At 48.9% G+C, this 23,064-nt stretch overlaps 2 protein-coding genes across 6 annotated transcripts in view; one reads left to right on the forward strand and one right to left on the reverse strand.

Moving 5' to 3' along the window:
* Positions 1-11,602, reverse strand: LOC148506442 (gastrula zinc finger protein XlCGF66.1-like). 3 transcript variants are annotated; one of them, XM_088446776.1, is made up of 8 exons: positions 11,490-11,602; positions 11,137-11,180; positions 8,414-8,545; positions 6,783-6,971; positions 5,393-5,516; positions 5,222-5,277; positions 4,300-4,411; positions 1-953 (listed from the first exon to the last, which is right to left on the reverse strand). In XM_088446776.1, exons 3-8 carry the CDS (start codon positions 8,489-8,491, stop codon positions 121-123), a joined length of 1,392 nt encoding a protein of 463 aa, XP_088302902.1. In that variant the 5' UTR covers positions 8,492-8,545; positions 11,137-11,180; positions 11,490-11,602; the 3' UTR covers positions 1-120. The 3 variants fall into 3 exon arrangements, with proteins under 3 accessions (XP_088302902.1, XP_088302900.1, XP_088302901.1); XM_088446774.1 differs by having other exon boundaries at positions 11,461-11,513; XM_088446775.1 differs by lacking the exon at positions 11,490-11,602 and adding an exon at positions 11,323-11,427.
* The window catches only part of LOC148506443 (uncharacterized), a 22,138-nt gene continuing 10,674 nt past the window's right edge, over positions 11,601-23,064 (forward strand). For 2 of the 3 annotated variants that reach the window (XM_088446767.1, XM_088446769.1), the window contains exons 1-4: positions 11,601-11,730; positions 12,782-12,919; positions 14,049-14,240; positions 16,959-17,067. In XM_088446767.1, coding sequence (XP_088302893.1) covers positions 12,839-12,919; positions 14,049-14,240; positions 16,959-17,067 — 382 coding nt within the window. In that variant the 5' untranslated portion in view covers positions 11,601-11,730; positions 12,782-12,838. Of the gene's footprint in view, positions 11,731-12,059; positions 12,239-12,781; positions 12,920-14,048; positions 14,241-16,958; positions 17,068-23,064 lie in introns of those variants that run through there. The other variant, XM_088446768.1, reaches the window with a different exon arrangement.

Below are 23,064 nucleotides of genomic sequence, written 5' to 3' on the forward strand. Positions count from 1 at the left end.
AATTGAAGTTGTGTACAGATTTCTTAGGAACTCTTTATTATTGCAGACAGTGATCACAATGTACACATGAAATAATTATTACAGAATTTGCACAGATCTTGCTTACTTGTTATATATTTATTATCTCACCACAATTACCGTTTTGCTGTGAGTTTTTTGATGTTTAAAAAGATTTGACTTCTGCGTAAAGCGCCTCCCGCAATCCGCGCAGGGAAACGGCTTCTCGCCCGTGTGAATCCTCTTGTGCTTCACAAGGTCAGACTTGTACGTAAAACGTTTGGCGCATTCCGCGCACGCAAACGGCTTCTCCCCTCTGTGGATCCTCTGATGCTCCACAAGGACGTATTTACGGGTAAAGCACTTCCCGCACTCCGAGCAGGGGAACGGCTTCTCGCCCGTGTGTATTGTCCGATGACTGTCGAGAACTGATTTATACGCAAAACATTTTTCGCACTCTGAACAAGAAAATGGCTTCTCGCCCGTGTGAGTACCCTGGTGTTTGGTGAGGTCTGATTTGTGTGTGTACCACTTCCCGCACTCAGAGCAGGGGAAAGGTTTATCACCGGTGTGGAATAGCTGGTGCTTCACCAGACCTGATCTCTGGGTGAAACGTTTCCCGCACTGGGAACATGGAAATGGCTTCTGGCCGCTGTGACATCTCTGGTGCTTAATGAGCTTTGCACCCTGGGTAAAACATTTGTCACATTCAGAACATGAAACTAATTGATCTCCACCATGAGTCATATTAAGTGTAACGCGATCGGATTTCTCAGGAGGACCTTCCTGATGATTAGAGGGACCAGATGATGTATCGGCACTGTACAGGACTGGATGTATACTTTGGGTAATAGGGTTTCCTCCTGGAGAATCTCGTGTGATGTCATTATCTTCTATTTCCCAGGCTGGAGATGAAATAAGATGTCCTTTCGAGGTATTCCCGCGGCTCTGTCCGTCTGTTGAGAATAAAATAAATGTATGGAAATGTGACGGTTGCACTACAGTACTTTTATATACAATAAGGTTCAATAACTATACTATGGGGTAACTTTAGGTGTGGTATGAAACATCAACATTGAATGTCAACAAGCTCTGAACGTCGACAACCAATATATCACCATTAACTAATGTCAACACGGTTAAAATGTCGACAGGTTTTTTTGTTATTTTAGCCTAACCTTAAACCTAACCCTAAACATAAGTAAAAAATAACCCCTGTATGTCGATATTCTAGTGTTGACCTAATTAAATGTCGATATTAAGAGCATAACAACATTTTTAACGATGGCTCCTATGACACTCCTGGGAGGTGGAACAGTTCCGTATGCGATGCCACCATTCGTTTCTCCTAAAGTGTGGTCAACTCAATCCCTCCGCAGCAGCGAGCTCCAGCAAGCGTACAGCCGCTCATGCGCTTGCGACTTGGTTCTTTGGCGCACACGTAGCTGCGGATATGTCCGGTCAGAGTCAGGCCCCGTATGTTGCCTGGTCCTATGAGTAATCAGACTGGAACACCAGTAAGTATGTGTAGGGAGACCAGTGCGATGAAAGTAGAGCGCCAAGTACCGTTACATAAAGCTTAACACTGCCAATGACACCATCTCATTACCGGGACTGTTGGTGGCGCACCCACCATGAATTCTTAAATATTGCTACGTGGCAGTTACGTCTGTCTGTACTCGGAAACTATACATCGTACAGACTTTTACAGGCATCCTTTATGTGGAAGCTGGGCAGACACGGACCGCTATCGTAATGGGACTCGCTGCCGTGCTTAAGCAGTTAGTCATCACAAAGCAGGATTTCCAATTAGGCCAGGGCTCCAAAGACCCCACAGGATCCATAGTTGTAGTAGGCCAACAATCATTCCAATCTAGCGTGATTATGCTCCTTTTTGGAACAAGGTTGGTGTCCTACTGTCTAAATCTCCAGGTCCCCAGGGAGCAGTCACCAGCTGTGGGTCCTCGAGGAAAAAAGAGGCCCGAAAACCACCCTCAGGTGATCCGGTAAACCAATCGGGGCAGCCAATCGGACAGCGGGCCTAATTCCGGGATGTAGCAAATAAGTGCTGGGCGTTCCTGGTCGGCGGCTAGTAGTACACATACGGAGATGGTCCGTTCAGTGGGCGTGTCTATGTGTGAAACCCTGCAGGGGCGTGGTATTACTTAAAGACCCATCCCAGCCACAGATAATACCCAGCCATTGCAGACTATTATTTTACAGGTGTACACGGCCATCTCATAAGAGATGAGATCTCATTGGCCATTTTGGAAAAGGGAGTAGAGGTCAGTGACATTTTTTAATAAAGTTGATTTAAAAAGAAAAAAAAAAACGACAGGAGGAGGAGCTGGGAGAGGGCGTGGCCATTACACATGAGGGGGCGTGTGCTGAGAGTGGGGCTCCTGCACAGAAGCAGTGGAAACAAGCTGTAGCAAAAGAGTGGCTGGGACTTGCAGTGCCACAGTCAGTTTCAGTGTTATTGGCACTCAAACATGTTCCAGTAAGCTGTGCCGAACTTCCGGAGGGGAGGCTGCATCCTAAGGTCCTGCCTCAGATTTGGTGAGGGAAAGACAATTGGTTACACACACAAGCGGGATGGAGTCAGGAAGCTGATGGTCTAAATACCGACTGCCGGCTTCCTGACTGTCTAATACCGGCAAAGTACTAATGACAGGCGTCGAAATCCCGACGCCTGTCATTAGACCTACGCCGGGCGCGGACAGCCGTGGGGAGGGGGGGGCAGGGTTAGATTAGGGGCTCCCGGGGGGGGACTTAGGGTTAGGCACCCCCCGGGAGGGTTAGGTTTAGGCTAGGGGAAGAAGCGGTTAGGGTTAGGCACCCCCAGGGGAGGTTAGGGTTAGGCACCCCCAGGGGAGGTTAGGGTTAGGCACTCCACGGGAGACTTGGGTTTAGGCTGCGGGGAAGGGGGGTTAGGTTTAGCCACTTAGAGGGGGGTTAGGATTAGGCACTTGGGGGGAGGTTAGGGTTTGGGTTAGGCACCCCTAAGGGAGGGTTAGGGGGGGAATTAGGTTAGCGATACTTACCTTAATTAGCGATCAGGATCTTCACCACTGCTGGGCTTCCGCTGTCGGCCATTCGGCCAGCGGTAATACCTACTACACCCACACAAGCAGTTGCTTTGTGGCATGGATATAACCGCTATTATCTCAACAACAGCGCTGCAACAATACTGTTTAAGCAATAAACTAATTTTGTGCATGCATGCAAATGAAGGGCCCCAACGTGTACACACAGGAACTCAAATGTGACCTAGAACTGGCGGTATTATAGTCCGTGTTAGGTAAGTCTGTAGTAATATTGTTATTTTATAATTAAAGTGAGGTTTTGCATATTGTATGGCGGTCACATACTGAATGTTAGGTGTGAACTACTTCACTGATTCATATAAGTCAAACTGACCCCTTCCAGTCACCGTTTGGTGTCGTTATTGTCATTAATGCAAAAATGATTAGCTGACATTTTGGCTGCAATTCTCTTTGTGTCCGTGGTCTGAGTTGAGAGTTGCACCAAAGGAAGAACGAAGAAGACTGATCCACCACAGAGGTAACGCCGGCTTTCTCCCGCACCTTAACATTTCTATTCTTACCTTTTTGTAGTGGCATTTGCATAAATCTGCAGACGGGCGATGGCCAATACGATGCTGCTGCGAGCCCATGGTCCTCTTCTGGTCCACAACCCAACACTATGGGAGCTGGAGGGGACATCGGGAGAACTGGCAGGATTGGCTGGGGATCAGGGTTACAGTTGGACGGTCCATAAACATACAACAGAGGAGGGTCCTTGCTGAACTTTCCCAATCACCGCTGGTTTAGTGTCTGACCGACAAAAGCGGGCTGGGCATTTGGCCTTGGTCACGGCTTTGCTGGCAGAAGATGTGCCCGAAACTATTGCTGGGTAGCCAGTTCCTATCAACGGGCATCCAGAGTACCCTGTGGGGCATGGCTGGGTGTACTGCACGTTCCCTGCATTATATTGTGCAGTGTATTGTAATATATCCTAAAGGGAGCTAGAGCCATGCTGGTGGGTTCTGTCCATATAACACTTTATTTGTGTTCAAGATATTTCCCTAGTGGTGCATTGAGTCCCCTCATCATCTGTAGTACCCAAGTCAGCAGCACGGGCTACAGGGCAGGTGGGGAGTTTGACTGGGGCGGTACAACTGTCAAACCGTAACGCAGGTGTCCTAAGGCGAGCTCAGGGACGCCAGAAACCTCCCGTTGAGCAGAATGGCATGAATAGCCGGGTGGTGCTGATCGGCTGTAATTGGTGCAGGTTACTCACCTGTGCTGATAGCTGTAGGGATCTCCTCCTCTTTACACTGCTGATCACCCATCACATACGTCTCTTCTTCTACCTCTATTTCTTCAACTTTAATAACAATCAGGTCTTCATCCTAAATAATAACCCATAAATAACAAAATATAACAGATTTAATGATGTCTAATTTAATGAATGGAGATCTAGCAGAAGAATACCAGTGTACAGGGGCAGATTGGTCATAGGGCTCGCCGGTCGCTGCAATGAAGGAGCCACTTAATTTAGTTTTTTTTCCCTTAGCTGGCGGCGGAGGAGGGGCATGTCGGTGGCATGGGGGAGGGGTGCTGTGCAAAGATGGAGCTACCTTTACTCTCCAGACCTAGTGGGAACCGGCCCGGCCTAGAGGGAGAGTTCCAGGCAATGACATGATGACATGACCACGCAAGGCTAAAAAGTCATTGCTACGGTAATCACAATACCATTTGGCATTATCCATTATGTTGCTGTGCTCACTGGGAAGCTCAATGTACTGTATAGTTGGCAGTCACTGGGATGCCTAGTGTATTTTATGGCAGTCACTATGACACTCAATGTACTGCATGGCGGTCCCAGAGATGCTTAGCAATCTGTGTGGTGGTCACATAGATAATATTTGTATTGTATGCATGTCTGTCATATGGGTGTGCTCTGTATTTTATGGCAGTCAGTGTGATGCTTTTGTTATCATATTATAGTTAGAAAAAGCAGTTTGCTAGTTCCGCCTATGTTTGCGATGGGCCCTGCTTACAGTTGACTTGAACCCGCTTACATGAGACTTTAGCTTCCCAATCCGCCCCGTCACTGTATAATTATTACACAGCTTCTCTACGGATCATAAAGAAATTCATTTTTATATTTCAGTCACTTTGCAAATTCACGATTTGGTGAGACCCTCAAATCTAACTACCTGATAATCCTCTGGATGGGTACATCTCTCTGGGGTACTTCTGGTAGTGGATCCACCTGTAGCAGACACACAGCGATTTAATATATTGTTTATATATGTTTTTGTGAATTGATATCTAAATGGCTTTCAATACCGCTCTCTCCATTACAATAAACTATATTCTCCTCTTACCCAGTGATGTGAGGGGCCGGTGATTCTCCATCATCACGTCCTTGTACAGACCCCTGTGTCCCTCTATATACTCCCACTCCTCCATGGAGAAATAGACAGTGACGTCCTCACACCTTATAGGAACCTGACACACACAATGATACAGTCATCACCCAGACACATCCCCTGGTGTTACTGTATAATGTCCCATTCCCAGCAGTTACCTCTCCAGTCATCACCCAAACACATCCCCTGGTGTTACTGTATAATGTCCCATTCCCAGCAGTCACCTCTCCAGTCATCACCCAGACACATCCCCTGGTGTTACTGTATAATGTCCCATTCCCAGCAGTCACCTCTCCAGTCATCACCCAGACACATCCCCTGGTGTTTCTGTATAATGTCCCATTCCCAGCAGTCACCTCTCCAGTCATCACCCAGACACATCCCCTGGTGTTTCTGTATAATGTCCCATTCCCAGCAGTCACCTCTCCAGTCATCACCCAGACACATCCCCTGGTGTTACTGTATAATGTCCCATTCCCAGCAGTCACCTCTCCAGTCATCACCCAGACACATCCCCTGGTGTTACTGTATAATGTCCCATTCCCAGCAGTCACCTCTCCAGTCATCACCCAGACACATCCCCTGGTGTTACTGTATAATGTCCCATTCCCAGCAGTCACCTCTCCAGTCATCACCCAGACACATCCCCTGGTGTTACTGTATAATGTCCCATTCCCAGCAGTCACCTCTCCAGTCATCACCCAGACACATCCCCTGGTGTTACTGTATAATGTCCCATTCCCAGCAGTCACCTCTCCAGTCATCACCCAGACACATCCCCTGGTGTTACTGTATAATGTCCCATTCCCAGCAGTCACCTCTCCAGTCATCACCCAGACACATCCCCTGGTGTTACTGTATAATGTCCCATTCCCAGCAGTCACCTCTCCAGTCATCACCCAGACACATCCCCTGGTGTTACTGTATAATGTCCCATTCCCAGCAGTCACCTCTCCAGTCATCACCCAGACACATCCCCTGGTGTTACTGTATAATGTCCCATTCCCAGCAGTCACCTCTCCAGTCATCACCCAGACACATCCCCTGGTGTTACTGTATAATGTCCCATTCCCAGCAGTCACCTCTCCAGTCATCACCCAGACACATCCCCTGGTGTTACTGTATAATGTCCCATTCCCAGCAGTCACCTCTCCAGTCATCACCCAGACACATCCCCTGGTGTTACTGTATAATGTCCCATACCCAGCAGTCACCTCTCCAGTCATCACCCAGACACATCCCCTGGTGTTACTGTATAATGTCCCATTCCCAGCAGTCACCTCTCCAGTCATCACCCAGACACATCCCTGGTGTTACTGTATAATGTCCCATTCCCAGCAGTCACCTCTCCAGTCAGCAGCTGAATTATCTTGTTGGTGAGTTCCAGGATCTTCTGGTCATTGTGTCCCTCAGGTATCAGTTTGTGAGGTGGAGGCACCGTGATGAGATTCTGGGTCCTGTTCAGGGCTCCTGTCAAAGGTGGATGGCTGCTGGGTATCTCAAATTTACCAGACTTCTGCACTAATGTGTAATCCTGTGTGTCAAAACACAATAATGAAATATACAAAAAAAAATATTTAGTACTCAATTCTTCAATCCATTTTCTTCAATGCAATAAGAGTGATGCGACACTCCCAGACTCCCTCACCTCCCCAGTCAGGTCCCTGTGTTAGTAATAGAGATAATAGTGATGTCACTGTGACACTCCCAGACTCCCTCACCTCCCCAGTCAGGTCCCTGTGTTAGTAATAGAGATAATAGTGATGTCACTGTGACACTCCCAGACTCCCTCACCTCCCCAGTCAGGTCCCTGTGTTAGTAATAGAGAGATAATAGTGATGTCACTGTGACACTCCCAGACTCCCTCACCTCCCCAGTCAGGTCCCTGTGTTAGTAATAGAGATAAGAGTGATGTCACTGTGACACTCCCAGACCCCCTCACCTCCCCAGTCAGGTCCCTGTGTTAGTAATAGAGATAATAGTGATGTCACTGTGACACTCCCAGACTCCCTCACCTCACCAGTCAGATCCCTGTGTTAGTAATAGAGAGATAATAGTGATGTCACTGTGACACTCCCAGACTCCCTCACCTCCCCAGTCAGGTCCCTGTGTTAGTAATAGAGAGATAATAGTGATGTCACTGTGACACTCCCAGACTCCCTCACCTCCCCAGTCAGGTCCCTGTGTTAGTAATAGAGATAATAGTGATGTCACTGTGACACTCCCAGACTCCCTCACCTCCCCAGTCAGGTCCCTGTGTTAGTAATAGAGAGATAATAGTGATGTCACTGTGACACTCCCAGACTCCCTCACCTCCCCAGTCAGGTCCCTGTGTTAGTAATAGAGATAAGAGTGATGTCACTGTGACACTCCCAGACCCCCTCACCTCCCCAGTCAGGTCCCTGTGTTAGTAATAGAGATAAGAGTGATGTCACTGTGACACTCCCAGACTCCCTCACCTCCCCAGTCAGGTCCCTGTGTTAGTAATAGAGATAATAGTGATGTCACTGTGACACTCCCAGACTCCCTCACCTCCCCAGTCAGGTCCCTGTGTTAGTAATAGAGAGATAATACTGATGTCACTGTGACACTCCCAGACTCCCTCACCTCCCCAGTCAGGTCCCTGTGTTAGTAATAGAGATAATAGTGATGTCACTGTGACACTCCCAGACTCCCTCACCTCCCCAGTCAGGTCCCTGTGTTAGTAATAGAGAGATAATAGTGATGTCACTGTGACACTCCCAGACTCCCTCACCTCCCCAGTCAGGTCCCTGTGTTAGTAATAGAGATAAGAGTGATGTCACTGTGACACTCCCAGACCCCCTCACCTCCCCAGTCAGGTCCCTGTGTTAGTAATAGAGATAAGAGTGATGTCACTGTGACACTCCCAGACTCCCTCACCTCCCCAGTCAGGTCCCTGTGTTAGTAATAGAGAGATAATAGTGATGTCACTGTGACACTCCCAGACTCCCTCACCTCCCCAGTCAGCAGGTAGATGATCTCCAGGTTGAGATTTAATATTCTCTCAGTCATGTGACTCCTGTCCTTGTCCATTATGAAGACTTTAGGATCTGGTCTTGATGGGAATGGCTAAGCTTTAGGAGAACTCTATATAGAGCACATGATTAATATTAACAGTATGATTATCTATGTAAGATAACAGTGTTAAAAATTGGTATTAGGCATGTAAAATGTTTTGATAAATGACTATTGAATTAACAGCTAATCAATTAAAAGCATTGATATTCTAAAGACAACATAACTTCTATGTTCTGTATTAGCTTTTGTGATGATAGTGTTTCTATCTCTGTACTATGGGCCTGATTCAGACCCACTCGCGAGCGGCTGTCTGCTCGCAAGTGGGTCGATGGTGTGCACTGAGCATGCGCACGACGGAGGGAGCTCCGTCGTGCGCATGCGCCAGACGCGACGAGCGAAGGACTTTCCTTCGCTCGTTGTGTCTGATCAAAGGGGGCGTGCTGTCGATGTTGATTGACAGCACGCCCCCTTTGGTGGGCGTGCCGGGGGCGTGCTTCCCAGACGGGGGCGTTCCCAAGGGAACGCCTACCGTCAGAAGCCGGCCCACTGACATCACTAGTGATGTCAGTGGGAGTGATTTTGGCTCTGATAGAGCCAAAATCACTCCAGGGCTTGTGGTCGAAAACCCCGACCACAGGCTTCTGGTCGCACTGGCGATGGTCGCGATGGTCAAGACCATCGCGACCATCATCCTGCACGCTCGTATGTGCTGTGGGTGGTGACCCACAGCTATACGAGCGTCCAGGAGGACGCTCCATTTTTATGGAGGACGGCTCTCATTCAGAGCGAGCGCTCTGCTCAGAGCGTCCGGCTCTGAATGAGGGCCTATGCACTTTGAGGGGTATATTTACTAAAGTGAGAGTTTTTAGAAGTGGAAATGTTGCCCATAGCAACCAATCAGATTCTAACTATTATCTTCTAGAATCTAGAAGGTGCTAGGTAAATGTTAAGTAGAAACTGATTGGTTGCTATGGGCAACATCTGCACTTCTAAAACTCTCACTTTAGTCAATGTACCCCTTAAAGTCAAATAAGCACTTTAGAACATCTAAAGAAGGACACAATAGTCAGAGACATGGCTTATAAGCTCAACTTACCAAATAACCAGAGAAACACCAAGCAGGATATATTTGTATACTGATCCACTTAAGAGAAAAAAATAAATGTAATTGATAAATAAAAACATCTGAGCAACCCAGGCCACTGGGGACCCTGCTGACCATCCTTCATACTACATCTCTCCCAGATGCCTCATCAACAGGGACAAATCCTGGTTTATGACAGAATGACGTGTTACTGCGTATGCCATATTCCCAGGCTCAGAGCGGCCCACCTCCTTGGATGGTGAAGCAGTGAGCTTAGGAGAAGATGGAGACCGCGTGTCTGGCTCCATGGTCACCAACCTCATCCAGTACAGGACTGCAGTACACCTCATTGAAATTGGGGAAGTATACCTCAGCAACAACTGCCAGGCTCAGTAAGCGCATTAGAGACAGAAGGGTGAATATTATATGGTTTGGGCTCCAGGGCTCCACAAGAGTCCAAAATAAAGTAAGGGATGGCCCCCCCACAAGAAAGAAAGGAGTCCCATCAGTATCTTTTTTAGGCTTCAAAAATTGTCTTCTCCCTCTCGCATGTTAGAAGGTAACTAAAGAACCTGTAAAGCACTGTCACATAAGAGACGATTCTGGAAAGAAGTACACTTGAAGGGCTCTGTATAATAAGATGTCTCTAGAAATGACAGTCCCGCGGAAAGAAGTGACCACCTTCTAAAGTCATATGCTGTAAGACATCCGAAGGTGGGAACAGAAACCCCAAGGGACCACACATGAACACAAATCTCTCTCCTCGGGGGACATTAAAAAAAAATGGCTATACGTTTTGGAAATCCACAGCAAATGCCACAACAGAATGTCAGCACTTGAGGGAGAGGTCCGTGTGGTCAAACAGGGTAGCAGCTGCAATAAACACAATTGTCATAAGTCAGATTCAGGATATACCTTCTCTAGGCTCATTTCTGCCACAACATCACAACTACTTTGTACCTGGGCAACAGCGGTTTTTGTGATGTAAGTGCGCTGATGGAAGAAGAACTGGCCTGTACGAAGAACATACCAAAGTTCCTTTAGTGAGCGCTGACTAATATACATAGTCATCCCAATGATACTAGCATGAGAAGAGCGGGAACCACAGGAGGTGGAGACGAGAGGGCAACCTCTGGTGGTGGTCTAGAACAAACCCCACCGCCCTGGCTTTCAAACCTCCCAACCACACTCTCCCAGCAACCTACAGATCCGAAGACTGCATATTACCCACTAAGCCTACCCAACGTCTAAATCTCAGCCCTCAAGGTACCCTAATGGTCCAGGGTTTTCAGGATAGCCAGGCTTGGGCACATGTGACTTAATTAGTACCTTAATCTTTTGATTTAACCTTCTGTGCTCAACAATGGATATCCTTAAAACCAGGACCGTTCGGGTGCATTGAGGCTTGAGTTTGGGAACCTCTGGTCTAAGGTAAACCCAAAGCAAATTGTAATAAAAAAAAGGAAGAGATGATCCATCATTGGGTGTTCTTGTCCTCATCCTGTGAAGACAAACTCTGTAACAAATCTATACAAACCCCAATACTATAAAATGATAAATACATCAGAGTTATTACCTATTCCAGGAGACATTCAGTTCAGTAGCACAGGCCCAGAACAGCTGCAATATAACAGAAAGAGAGGAGAGAACAGAAGATTATGTTGTAGCAATACAATATGATTAACTGTACAGAACCACAACAAAATGGCCACCTCTCCACTACAGAGCACATTTTAGATCTTTACATCACCCTAATGTTTACATCAAGCTGTGATGGTGTATATGAGACTTCTTCTTAATTAGTCCCTGATATAAAGGCGTTAAAGTTGGGGACTGGAAAGTGAGCGCTCGTGTGTTTTTATCTTCTGGCCAGTATCTGGACCACAACAAGATGGCTGACCTGGCTAACACTGAATGGAGTGGATTTACCGAGCCGTGCCTAGTTGTTGTATGGCCGGTCACGGGACCTTCTGGCTCTAGTGACGTTGCACCTTCTCCGTGTGGCTGGAAGCTCTGAGTAATCAGCGATGGGCGTGATGAAGGAGCGGGCGTGGTCTGAAGCTGGGGAGGAGTTCGGTGGAACGCACAGGCAGGAGGTCCGATGACGTCTTCCGGGTGAGAATTGAGTAGGCGGAAGCAGTGAGGGAGACATTGATAGTACTGGCAGCAGGTAATAACAGCTCTTATTTGATGCCCGTGTTCTGTGATTAGCAATAGGACTGTATGAATGTGTATATAGGGGGTTAAAATGCAATATATAGTAATAGTGAGTAATTGTAACTGGCTTTCTGTTAGTACTTCTTATGTGATTATTATTGACTTTTTTGGAGGCTCATGATAGTTCTATATGTATATATTGTATTCCATCTGTATACATTGTATCACATCAACCCATTTGTGGGGGCTCTCTAGCACTGCAGGGTTTTATTATTTAATAATTTGGGTCATGCCTCAAACCAGTGGATTGGCAAACTTCACTAGAGAGGACATAATCTCCAAGCGTCCACAGTAAAGCTGGAAGACCAGGGACCGGTGTGAATGGCTGGACCCAGGAAATAACCCATGTCTAGCCGCCGGTGTAAAAGCCGACTCTGACCCGTGCTCACTCTGTGCTCAGTGTCCGAGGTTGGAGCCGGGTTTTTGGAAGAAAAAGGGTATAAATTCTCCGAAAACGCCAGGTTAATGTCTTCCAGAAGATGCCAGCTCCAACGTTAGCCACTTATATCCCCTTTCCTTGTTTCTACCAGGGCCCCAGTCTGGTATACTCTTGTAGACTGTTTGGGCATGTGATTCAGGTAGACTTGGTCTTAGCCTTGCTTGGATGTTTGCTGGCAATCACTTTTGAGTGAAGGGCTTGTGAGTTTGGTCACTGACGTTACATGAGGACCAGGCCAAGCTCACCTGTTTCTTCACACAACAATACCTGCTTCTCTCATCTACCAGGAGATTGTCCTCCCTTCCCTTTGGCAAGGCTCCTCCTGTCTCTGAGACATACATAAATAACACATAGATGGGAGTAAGCTATTTCTCTTAGTACATATCTACTATTCTTGTTACTTAACATTGAGGTGTCATTACTTAATATCTTATCATTAGCAGTAACAGCTCTTACTCCTCCATTGTAACATTTTAACTCATTCATCTCAGACTGTAACAATGTCATCTTCAATAGGCTACCTCACAACTAGTATTACTCTTGTACTCTATATCTCTATTCACAGATGACACCTCACATTTACTAATTTCCACCAAGACCAGACCCCATTCCTACAGTTTTCATGATGGAGAAGGACGAGAGTCACATGACTGAGAGGATATTACATCTCGCCCTGGAGATCATCTACCTGCTGACTGGGGAGGTGAGAGGATCTGGGAGTGTCACAGTGACATCACTCTTATCTCTATTACTAACACAGGGACCTGACTGGGAAGGTGAGGGAGTCTGGGAGTGTCACAGTGACTTCACTATTATCTCTATTACTAACACAGGGACCTGACTGGGGAGGTGAGGAAGTCTGGGAGTGTCACAGTGACATCACTATTATCTCTATTACTAACACAGGGACCTGACTGGGGAGGTGAGGGAGTCTGGGAGTGTCACAGTGACATCACTCTTATCTCTATTACTAACACAGGGACCTGACTGGGGAGGTGAGGGAGTCTGGGAGTGTCACAGTGACATCACTCTTATCTCTATTACTAACACATGGACCTGACTGGGGAGGTGAGGGAGTCTGGGAGTGTCCCAGTGACATCACTATTATCTCTATTACTAACACAGGGACCTGACTGGGGAGGTGAGGGAGTCTGGGAGTGTCACAGTGACATCACTATTATCTCTATTACTAACACAGGGACCTGACTGGGGAGGTGAGGGAGTCTGGGAGTGTCACAGTGACATCACTATTATCTCTATTACTAACACAGGGACCTGACTGGGGAGGTGAGGGAGTCTGGGAGTGTCACAGTGACATCACTATTATCTCTATTACTAACACAGGGACATGACTGGGAAGGTGAGGGAGTCTGGGAGTGTCACAGTGACTTCACTATTATCTCTATTACTAACACAGGGACCTGACTGGGGAGGTGAGGGAGTCTGGGAGTGTCACAGTGACATCACTATTATCTCTATTACTAACACAGGGACCTGACTGGGGAGGTGAGGGAGTCTGGGAGTGTCACAGTGACATCACTCTTATCTCTATTACTAACACAGGGACCTGACTGGGGAGGTGAGGGAGTCTGGGAGTGTCACAGTGACATCACTCTTATCTCTATTACTAACACAGGGACCTAACTGAGGAAGTGAGGGGGTCTGGGCGTATCATATTTTGGGATATCAGGTGATCTAGAATGTCATGATTGGACAAGGGTAGAGGGAAATAAATATAGATAATAGGAAACAAATATAGATAATAGGAGTTAATAATTCTGACAGTAGAAAGGTGATTACTGGACTCTTTATAATGGTCTCTCAATACACAGGATTACACAGTAGTGAAGAAGACCTCTGGAGAGTGTATTACACCCAGCAGCCGTCCCCGTGTGTCAGGAGGACGGAGCAGGACCCAGAGCCTCATCACGGTGCCTCCACCTGACTCACTGATACATGAGAGACACAATGACCAGAAGATCCTGGAACTCACCAACAAGATCATTCAGCTGCTGACTGGAGAGGTGACTGCTGGGAATGGGACATTATACAGTAACACCAGGGGATGTGTCTGGGTGATGACTGGAGAGGTGACTGCTGGGAATGGGGCATTATACAGTAACACCAGGGTATGTGTCTGGGTGATGACTGGAGAGGTGACTGCTGGGAATGGGACATTATACAGTAACACCAGGTGATGTGTCTGGGTGATGACTGGAGAGGTGACTGCTGGGAATGGGACATTATACAGTAACACCAGGGGATGTGTCTGGGTAATGACTGGAGAGGTGACTGCTGGGAATGGGACATTATACAGTAACACCAGGGGATGTGTCTGGGTGATGACTGGGGAGGTGACTGCTGGGAATGGGACATTATACAGTAACACCAGGGGATGTGTCTGGGTGATGACTGGAGAGGTGACTGCTGGGAATGGGACATTATACAGTAACACCAGGGGATGTGTCTGGGTGATGACTGGAGAGGTGACTGCTGGGAATGGGACATTATACAGTAACACCAGGGGATGTGTCTGGGTGATGACTGGAGAGGTGACTGCTGGGAATGGGACATTATACAGTAACACCAGGGGATGTGTCTGGGTGATGACTGGGTGATGACTGGAGAGGTGACTGCCGGGAATGGGACATTATACAGTAACACCAGGGGATGTGTCTGGGTGATGACTGGGTGATGACTGGAGAGGTGACTGCCGGGAATGGGACATTATACAGTAACACCAGGGGATGTGTCTGGGTGATGACTGGAGAGGTGACTGCCGGGAATGGGACATTATACAGTAACACCAGGGGATGTGTCTGGGTGATGACTGAAGAGGTGACTGCCGGGAATGGGACATTATACAGTAACACCAGGGGATGTGTCTGGGTGATGACTGGAGAGGAGACTGCCGGGAATGGGACATTATACAGTAACACCAGGGGATGTGTCTGGGTGATGACTGGAGAGGTGACTGCCGGGAATGGGACATTATACAGTAACACCAGGGGATGTGTCTGGGTGATGACTGGAGAGGTGACTGCCGGGAATGGGACATTATACAGTAACACCAGGGGATGTGTCTGGGTGATGACTGTATCATTGTGTGTGTCAGGTTCCTATAAGGTGTGAGAACGTCACTGTCTATTTCTCCATGGAGGAGTGGGAGTATATAGAAGGACACAGGGGTCTGTACAAGGACGTGATGATGGAGAATCACCGGCCCCTCACATCAGAGAGGAGTCTAATTTACAGAAAGGAGACAAGTTCTATAGGACCATCTTGGTACATGCATTATGTGATAAACACATATAAGCAATGTATTTAGACACTGTGGCCCTGATTCAGAGCTGGGCGCTCTGACAGAGCGCTCGCTCTGAATCAGGGCCGTCCCTCTGTTTTTTTTGAGCGGCCTCTTGGCCGCTCGCATAGCTGTGTGTGACCACGCACAGCTATAGCGAGCGGCCAAAAAGATGGTCGCGATGGTCAAGACCATCGCGACCATCGGGCTTGCGACGAGACCCTTGTGGTAGGGTCTCGTTGCCGCAAGCCCTGGAGTGCTTTCGGCTCTATCAGAGCCGAGAGCACTCCCACTGACATCACTTGTGATGTCAGTGGGGCCGCCCCCAGACGGCAGGCATTCCCATGGGAACGCCTCAGTCTGGGCAGCCGCGCCCCTGGCACGCCCACCAAAGGGGGCGTGCTGTCACTCACCATCGACAGCACGCCCCCTTTGTAGCGAGACCCGGAGCGACGGCTTGGCCGTCGCTATCCGGGTCTCGCGCATGCGCACGACGGAGCCGGCTCCCTCGTGCGCATGCGCACTGGGCCAACATCGACCCGCTTGCGAGCGCTCAGCCCTCGCGAGCGGGTCTGAATCAGGCCCTGTGTTTCCTACAGAGAGATGTCTTTGTCACAGGATTGTACATTGGAAAATGTCAGCATCCTGCAGCATTATCAGGTCGATGGAATTGAGCGTCGCCAAATACTGGACACTAAAATTTACCCTGCACTAGATCATCTATAGATTGGTCTTATAACTAGGGATGTGCAGGCTCTGATTAGTTTGGATTTTCCCGCCAAATTCGGATTTTTACCTCCAAAAATCGTGTCTCAGAAAGAGGCAAAACATCATCTTTCATGGACTTTTGTCCAGGAATGATGATGTTTGTCCATGAAAGATGACATTTTGCCTCTTTCTGAGAACCAGCCGAACAGTTGTGGTTGACCTGACCCTACCTCACATACTGCTAAACTTCCTGTCACCATCTAGACTTCTGCCAGCGCATACAATCGCAAGGGCTTAATTATGCACGCCCCTGTAACGGCGTTCAAACGCACTGGCACACCTGCGTTCCGCCGACCAGCCCCCTCTCCACCCCCAAATGGTCCCTTCACGTCAACCACTAAGCAGCCGGTTTGCATACGCGAACTGCGATGCATGAGCAGAATGCAAACATCGACCGGCTGCGTGTGAACGCAGCCGTGCGATACAACCTGAATAAGGCCCTTAGCGCATCCGTCCATTGCGCTGCTATAGAACTCTGCGAACAAGTGGTCATTGCCGAGACTCGATTAGTGAGCAGGCTGTAGGGTCAGGTCCCAGAGGGGTTCTAGTCAGGGGTCTTCCTACTCTTGTTACTACACTTAGGGCACAGTTCTCATTACAGAGGGATTTTTTCTCAAGTGTTTGATTTCTTTAACGCTGTCATTATTATTTTAATGTTTTGTGTGTTATCTAGAGTGATGACCTGCATAATATTAAAGTAGAGGAAATAGATGAAGAAGAGACGTATGTGATGGATGATCAGCAGTGTAAGGAGGAGGAAATCCCTACAGCTATCAGCACAGGTGAGTAATAATCACTAAGTACAGAACAGTCACATATTCTCCTTGTTCTGTCACTACAGCACTCTCTTATCCTACACCCTCCTCTGTCACTACAGCACTCTCTTATCCTACACCCTCCTCTGTCACTACAGCACTCTCTTATCCTACACCCTCCTCTGTCACTACAGCACTCTCTTATCCTACACCCTCCTCTGTCACTACAGCACTCTCTTATCCTACACCCTCCTCTGTCACTACAGCACTCTCTTATCCTACACCCTCCTCTGTCACTACAGCCATCTCTTATCCTACACCTTCCTCTGTCACTACAGCAATCTCTTATCCTACACCCTCCTCTGTCACTACAGCACTCTCTTATCCTACACCCTCCTCTGTCACTACAGCAATCTCTTATCCTACACCCTCCTCTGTCACTACAGCCATCTCTTATCCTACACTTTCCTCTGTCACTACAGCAATCTCTTATCCTACACCCTCCTCTGTCACTACAGCCATCTCTTATCCTACACCCTCCTCTGTCACTACAGCACTCTCTTATCCTACACCCTCCTCTGTCACTACAGCACTCTCTTATCCTACACCCTCCTCTGTCACTACATCCATCTCTTATCCTACACCCTCCTCTATCACTACAGCCATCTCTTATCCTACACCCTCCTCTGTCACTACAGCACTCTCTTATCCTACACCCTCCTCTGTCACTACATCCATCTCTTATCCTACACCCTCCTCTGTCACTACAGCCATCTCTTATCCTACACCCTCCTCTGTCACTACAGTAATCTCTTATCCTACACCCTCCTCTGTCACTACAGCAATCTCTTATCCTACACCCTCCTCTGTCACTACAGCACTCTCTTATCCTACACCCTCCTCTGTCACTACAGCACTCTCTTATCCTACGCCTTCCTCTGTCACTACAGCAATCTCTTATCCTACACCTTCCTCTGTCACTACAGCCATCTCTTATCCTACACCCTCCTCTGTCACTACAGCACTCTTATCCTACACCCTCCTGCTGCCGGAAGACGCCGGGGAGATCAGGTAAGCCGCGCACCGCTGATTAGCGGCGGTGCGCGGGTTCCTTTTAAATGCAGTCCCATTCCCCCGGTCTAGGGGACAGACCGGGGGCGCTAGCAGTGGCGACGGGCCCCCCCTCCAGCGGAGGCATACCCCGCCAGACCACTAGACCACCAGGGTTAATATCGCGGCAAGCGGGATGCCGGCAACCCGGGGGTTAATATGCTAGCCAGGGGAGGAAGCCTTCCCTGTCTAGCGGCTCCTCCCCTCAGCTCAGCGCACCTTTCAGCTAGTAGTCTGGCGTCGCTGAGCTGCAGATACTCGGCCACTCCTCCTCTGAGGTCTCCAGCAGCCATTTTCTCTGTGGCAGCGCAGATACTCTCAGGGAGCACGCGGACCGGTCCCCCTGTGTACCTCTCCCCTGCAAAAGGACAGTGTACACAGCACTATAGCCCTCCCAGACACTGAATCTGGGAGGTTGATTGTAGTGGAAAGGTGCAGTGAGTATATCTTCCTGCATGGTATGTGACTTTTTTGCTAGTGCTGCCTGTCTGTGTCTTTTTTCTACTTACTGTCAGCCTATACCTATCCCTTTCCTTCTCCTACAAGCCCTACAGGTGTGCGGGGGAAGTGTGTTTCTACTGACCTCACCTATATAGATCACGTATTTGTGAGGTCCGTCACATACAGTTGTGTGCTACACGGTGCCATATTGTGGGCTGTTGTCCAGCACACGGGTGAGTGCGCACGTTTTCTTCCAACGTCATGTCCGAGGAGGAGATTGAGCACTCCGGGGCTCCGGTATTGTTCTCCTGCAGGCGCTGTTCTGCAGGAGTGGATAGGGAGGATTTGTCACAGGACGGCCTGTGCGGACGGTGCCAGGCGCTCCCTGGTATGTCTTAACCTCCCATGTCGCAGGAGCCACCATGGGCAATGTTTTCCCAGGTGCTGGTGTCCATCGCGGACCGTCTGTCGGTCCCGACTGCCGCCCCTACTAGGGCGTTGCCCCAGCCTGCCATCCCCCATTCCCCGGGTGTCCCACAATTATTGCAGACTCCCCCGGGGTCTCAGCCTGTTGGTCGCTATGCAGGGTTGCCAATGTATATTCAGTCCACCCCTGTGGCACAGCAGGCTGTGGTGCCGTTTCAGGCTCCTGTGGCAACTCCTCCACCCTGGGTGGATGCGCTTTCCCACACTGTCCAAGATTTGGCGACAACATCTTCGGCTTTTCAGTCGATGTTGCGCAGTGACGTGCCTTCCAGGGCATCTAAACGCTCAGTCATGGCGCAGGCTGCGCATCTTCCGGATTCTGAGGGGTCCTCGGATGATGGTGAGGTGCAGGATGACTCAGCCTCAGATGCCTCAGTCCAGGAGGTAGACACTAAGTCTTCCATCAATGTGCGGGCTCTGGTTAAGGCGGTGCGGGCCATTCTTCTGATTGAGGATGAGGCACCCGCTCCCAAGTCGAGGTATCCTAGTTTTAAAAGAGCTAAGGTTACTTCTGCAGCGTTCCCCTTGTCTGATCAGTTGACTGATCACATGGAGGTGGCCTGGCAGACACCCAGTAAGCGTTTCCTGCCACAGAAACGCTTGGCGTCCAATTATCCATTCCCGGAGGCGCATTGTAAGAAATGGGAAACTCCGCCTGCAGTCGATTCCCATGTAACACGCCTCATCAGGAGTGCTACTTTGCCATTGCCGTCTATATCCTCGCTGAAGGATCCTACGGACAGGAAGGTGGAGACTTGTTTAAAGTCTATTTATTCTCTCTCAGGGGCGGTAGCCCGGCCGTCCATGGCCATCTCCTGGGTGGCCAAGGCCATTGAGGGGTGGGCCAACGCCTTGGAGGACGCGTTTACGGATGAAGCTCCGGACGTCCAGAGGGCGTTGTTAGGACAGATGAGAGATGCCGCCTCCTACATTGGAGAAGCATCTTTGGATGCTAGCCTGTTGACCTCTAGGGTTTTGGCGGCAGCAGTGTCTGCTCGTAGATCCTTGTGGTTGCGGTCTTGGAGAGCAGACGCGGATTCAAAGAAAGGCTTGGAGGCCTTACCTTTTAATGGAGAATTACTATTTGGTCCGGACAGGGGCGGATTGAGTCAAAAAACCAGCCCGGGAAATTTCTGGAAGCAGCCCTAATGGGGGTGGAGTCTGGTGATGGGGCAGGATGCTGTACCCTCAGAATCAAGAGCTTTGCCAGAAAAGTAACTGCCATTTCCTTGTTATATGTATATGTATATGAACGGCTGGCTGGGTGGCCGACCACTAAAGGGACTGGCCCATACTATATATACAGGCTAACTGACGCAAGCAGATTGGCAGGAATCAGGTCAGCGCTGGGTCCTGTGTGTGCAGGGCAGGAGTCGGAGAGGGGGCGGGCCACTGACGAGCTGTAGGCGGAGACATCTGGTAACTGACGGCAGGGCCAGTGCTAGGGTGTTCGGCGCCCCCCTGCAAACTATAAATTTGCGCCCTCCCACCCATATTCTATAAAGGTACAGCGCGCCCCGAAGAGCTGTGGTCTCACAAGTAAGGAGCTTAACAAAGCATTCGGACCCCCAATTTAAAGTACGCCACACAGCAGTAAAATCTTATTCACGTTACGCCACACAGCAGCACAATTTTATTCACATTACACCACATAGTAGAGTCCCTTATTCACTTTACGCTACACAGTAGTGCCCCTTATACACAAATTCCATAGTACAGTAAATCACCGACGGACATTTCCCCTGTTCCTTCACAGGGAATGAATGGGCTAGTGTATTCTCCCTAGGGGAGGAAACCAGATATCATGGCCAATACACTGTGACAATGTATAGCCCATGATATCTGCTGGTTTAAAGACTGTCCAGTAAAATGTCTGTCTGCCTGACAGCCATTTTATCTGACCGTGTATGCTCAGTTTTAGCATGAGTGCCAAGTATGTGATACTTAGCGTGAGTGATAGTTTGATTGACAGGAATACTGTAAATGATGAGTGTAGGGAAATTCAAGATCAATGTGAATGAGTGTCATGGCGTAAGTGACTGGCATAGTGGTGGCAGGAATATTGAGATGGAGAGTTGGAACACAGTGGAAGTTACAGGGAGGGTGAGGGCAGGGGTACTCAGGGACAGTTACAGAAAGGGTAAGGACTGGGACACAGAGAAGTTACAGGGACACTGAGGGGAAGTTACAGGGAGGGTGAGGGCAGGGATACTCAAGGACAGTTACAGAAAGGGTAAGGACTGGGACACAGAGAAGTTACAGGGACACTGAGGGGAAGTTACTGGGAGGGTGTGGGTTGGGACACTGAGGGGAAGTTACAGGGAGGGTGAGGGCAGGGATACTCAAGGACAGTTACAGAAAGGGTAAGGACTGGGACATGGAGAAGTTACAGGGACACTGAGGGAAGTTACAGGGAGGGTGAGGGCAGGGACACTGAGGGGAAGTTACAGGGAGGGTGAGGGCAGGGACACTGAGGGGAAGTTACAGGGAGGGTGAGGGCAGGGACACTGAGGGGAAGTTACAGGGAGGGTGAGGGCAGGGACACTGAGGGGAAGTTACAGGGAGGGTGAGGGCAGGGACACTGAGGGGAAGTTACAGGGAGGGTGTGGGTTGGGACACCGAGGGGAAGTTACAGGGAGGGTGTGGGTTGGGACACCGAGGGGAAGTTACAGGGAGGGTGTGGGTTGGGACACTGAGGGGAAGTTACAGGGAGGGTGTGGGTTGGGACACCGAGGGGAAGTTACAGGGAGGGTGTGGGTTGGGACACCGAGGGGAAGTTACAGGGAGGGTGAGGGCAGGGACACTGAGGGGAAGTTACAGGGAGGGTGTGGGTTGGGACACCGAGGGGAAGTTACAGGGAGGGTGTGGGTTTGGGACACTGAGGGGAAGTTACAGGGAGGGTGTGGGTTGGGACACCGAGGGGAAGTTACAGGGAGGGTGTGGGTTGGGACACCGAGGGGAAGTTACAGGGAGGGTGAGGGCAGGGACACTGAGGGGAAGTTACAGGGAGGGTGTGGGTTGGGACACCGAGGGGAAGTTACAGGGAGGGTGTGGGTTGGGACACTGAGGGGAAGTTACAGGGAGGGTGAGGGCAGGAACACTGAGAGGAAGTTACAGGGAGGTGAGGGCTGGGACACTGACGGGGGAGAAACAGGGAAGTTAAGGGCAAAGACACTCAAGTGAATTTACAGGAAGGGTAAGGCCAAGGATTCTGAGGTAACCAAATGTGACCATGTGATAAAAAATAAAAAATATATATGGAATTGCTGGAGACCAGCACTTCCTGTACATATAATGATATCCTCCAGTAGGGCAAATAATACTTTTTGTTGTCCGGCACTCTAGTGAAATAGAACAACTTGCCCGGTGTGCCTCTCCTATACAGGCATATACAATACAAACATGGATGGCACTCTGGGTCTGTCATGCGAAAAATAAAGAATCTCCAAGTCTCAGGGAGTCAGTCGAAGTTTCAGGGCACAAACCCTTTGATCAAGGTCTTGATAAAAGGTTTGCATCGTGAAACATTGACTGACTCCTTGAGACCCGATGATTCTTTATTTTTTGCATGACGGACCAAGAGTGCCATCCATGTTTACACCATTATATATATATCTGGTCTCATAACAGTGAAAAATAACTCACGTTTCGGCTTTCTTTTAACCTATCTTCAAGGAAACACAATACAGTGTCTTACCTTAAATAAACATTAATTGTCACCGACGCTGGTCACCCGCAGGCTCTGTGGGCGGCTAACACAGGAGTTCCGGTTTAGGCTCTTCTGGTTCAAGCATGCACACCCCTCCATTGCCCTGGCAACCAGACGCTGACGACAAGGATACTAACCCTACACCATAGATAATGCGAAAAGCACCATTAAAATATATTGTAAGTGGACATGGTTATATACATTTAGATATATGCAGTGAGTGCCAGAAAAACCTTATTTGTATATATGTATATAATCAATAGAAACGCCACTCAGGA

This window comes from Taudactylus pleione, unplaced genomic scaffold, assembly GCF_031769625.1.
Source record: "Taudactylus pleione unplaced genomic scaffold, aTauple2 ptg000404l, whole genome shotgun sequence".
Taxonomy (NCBI): domain Eukaryota; kingdom Metazoa; phylum Chordata; class Amphibia; order Anura; family Myobatrachidae; genus Taudactylus; species Taudactylus pleione.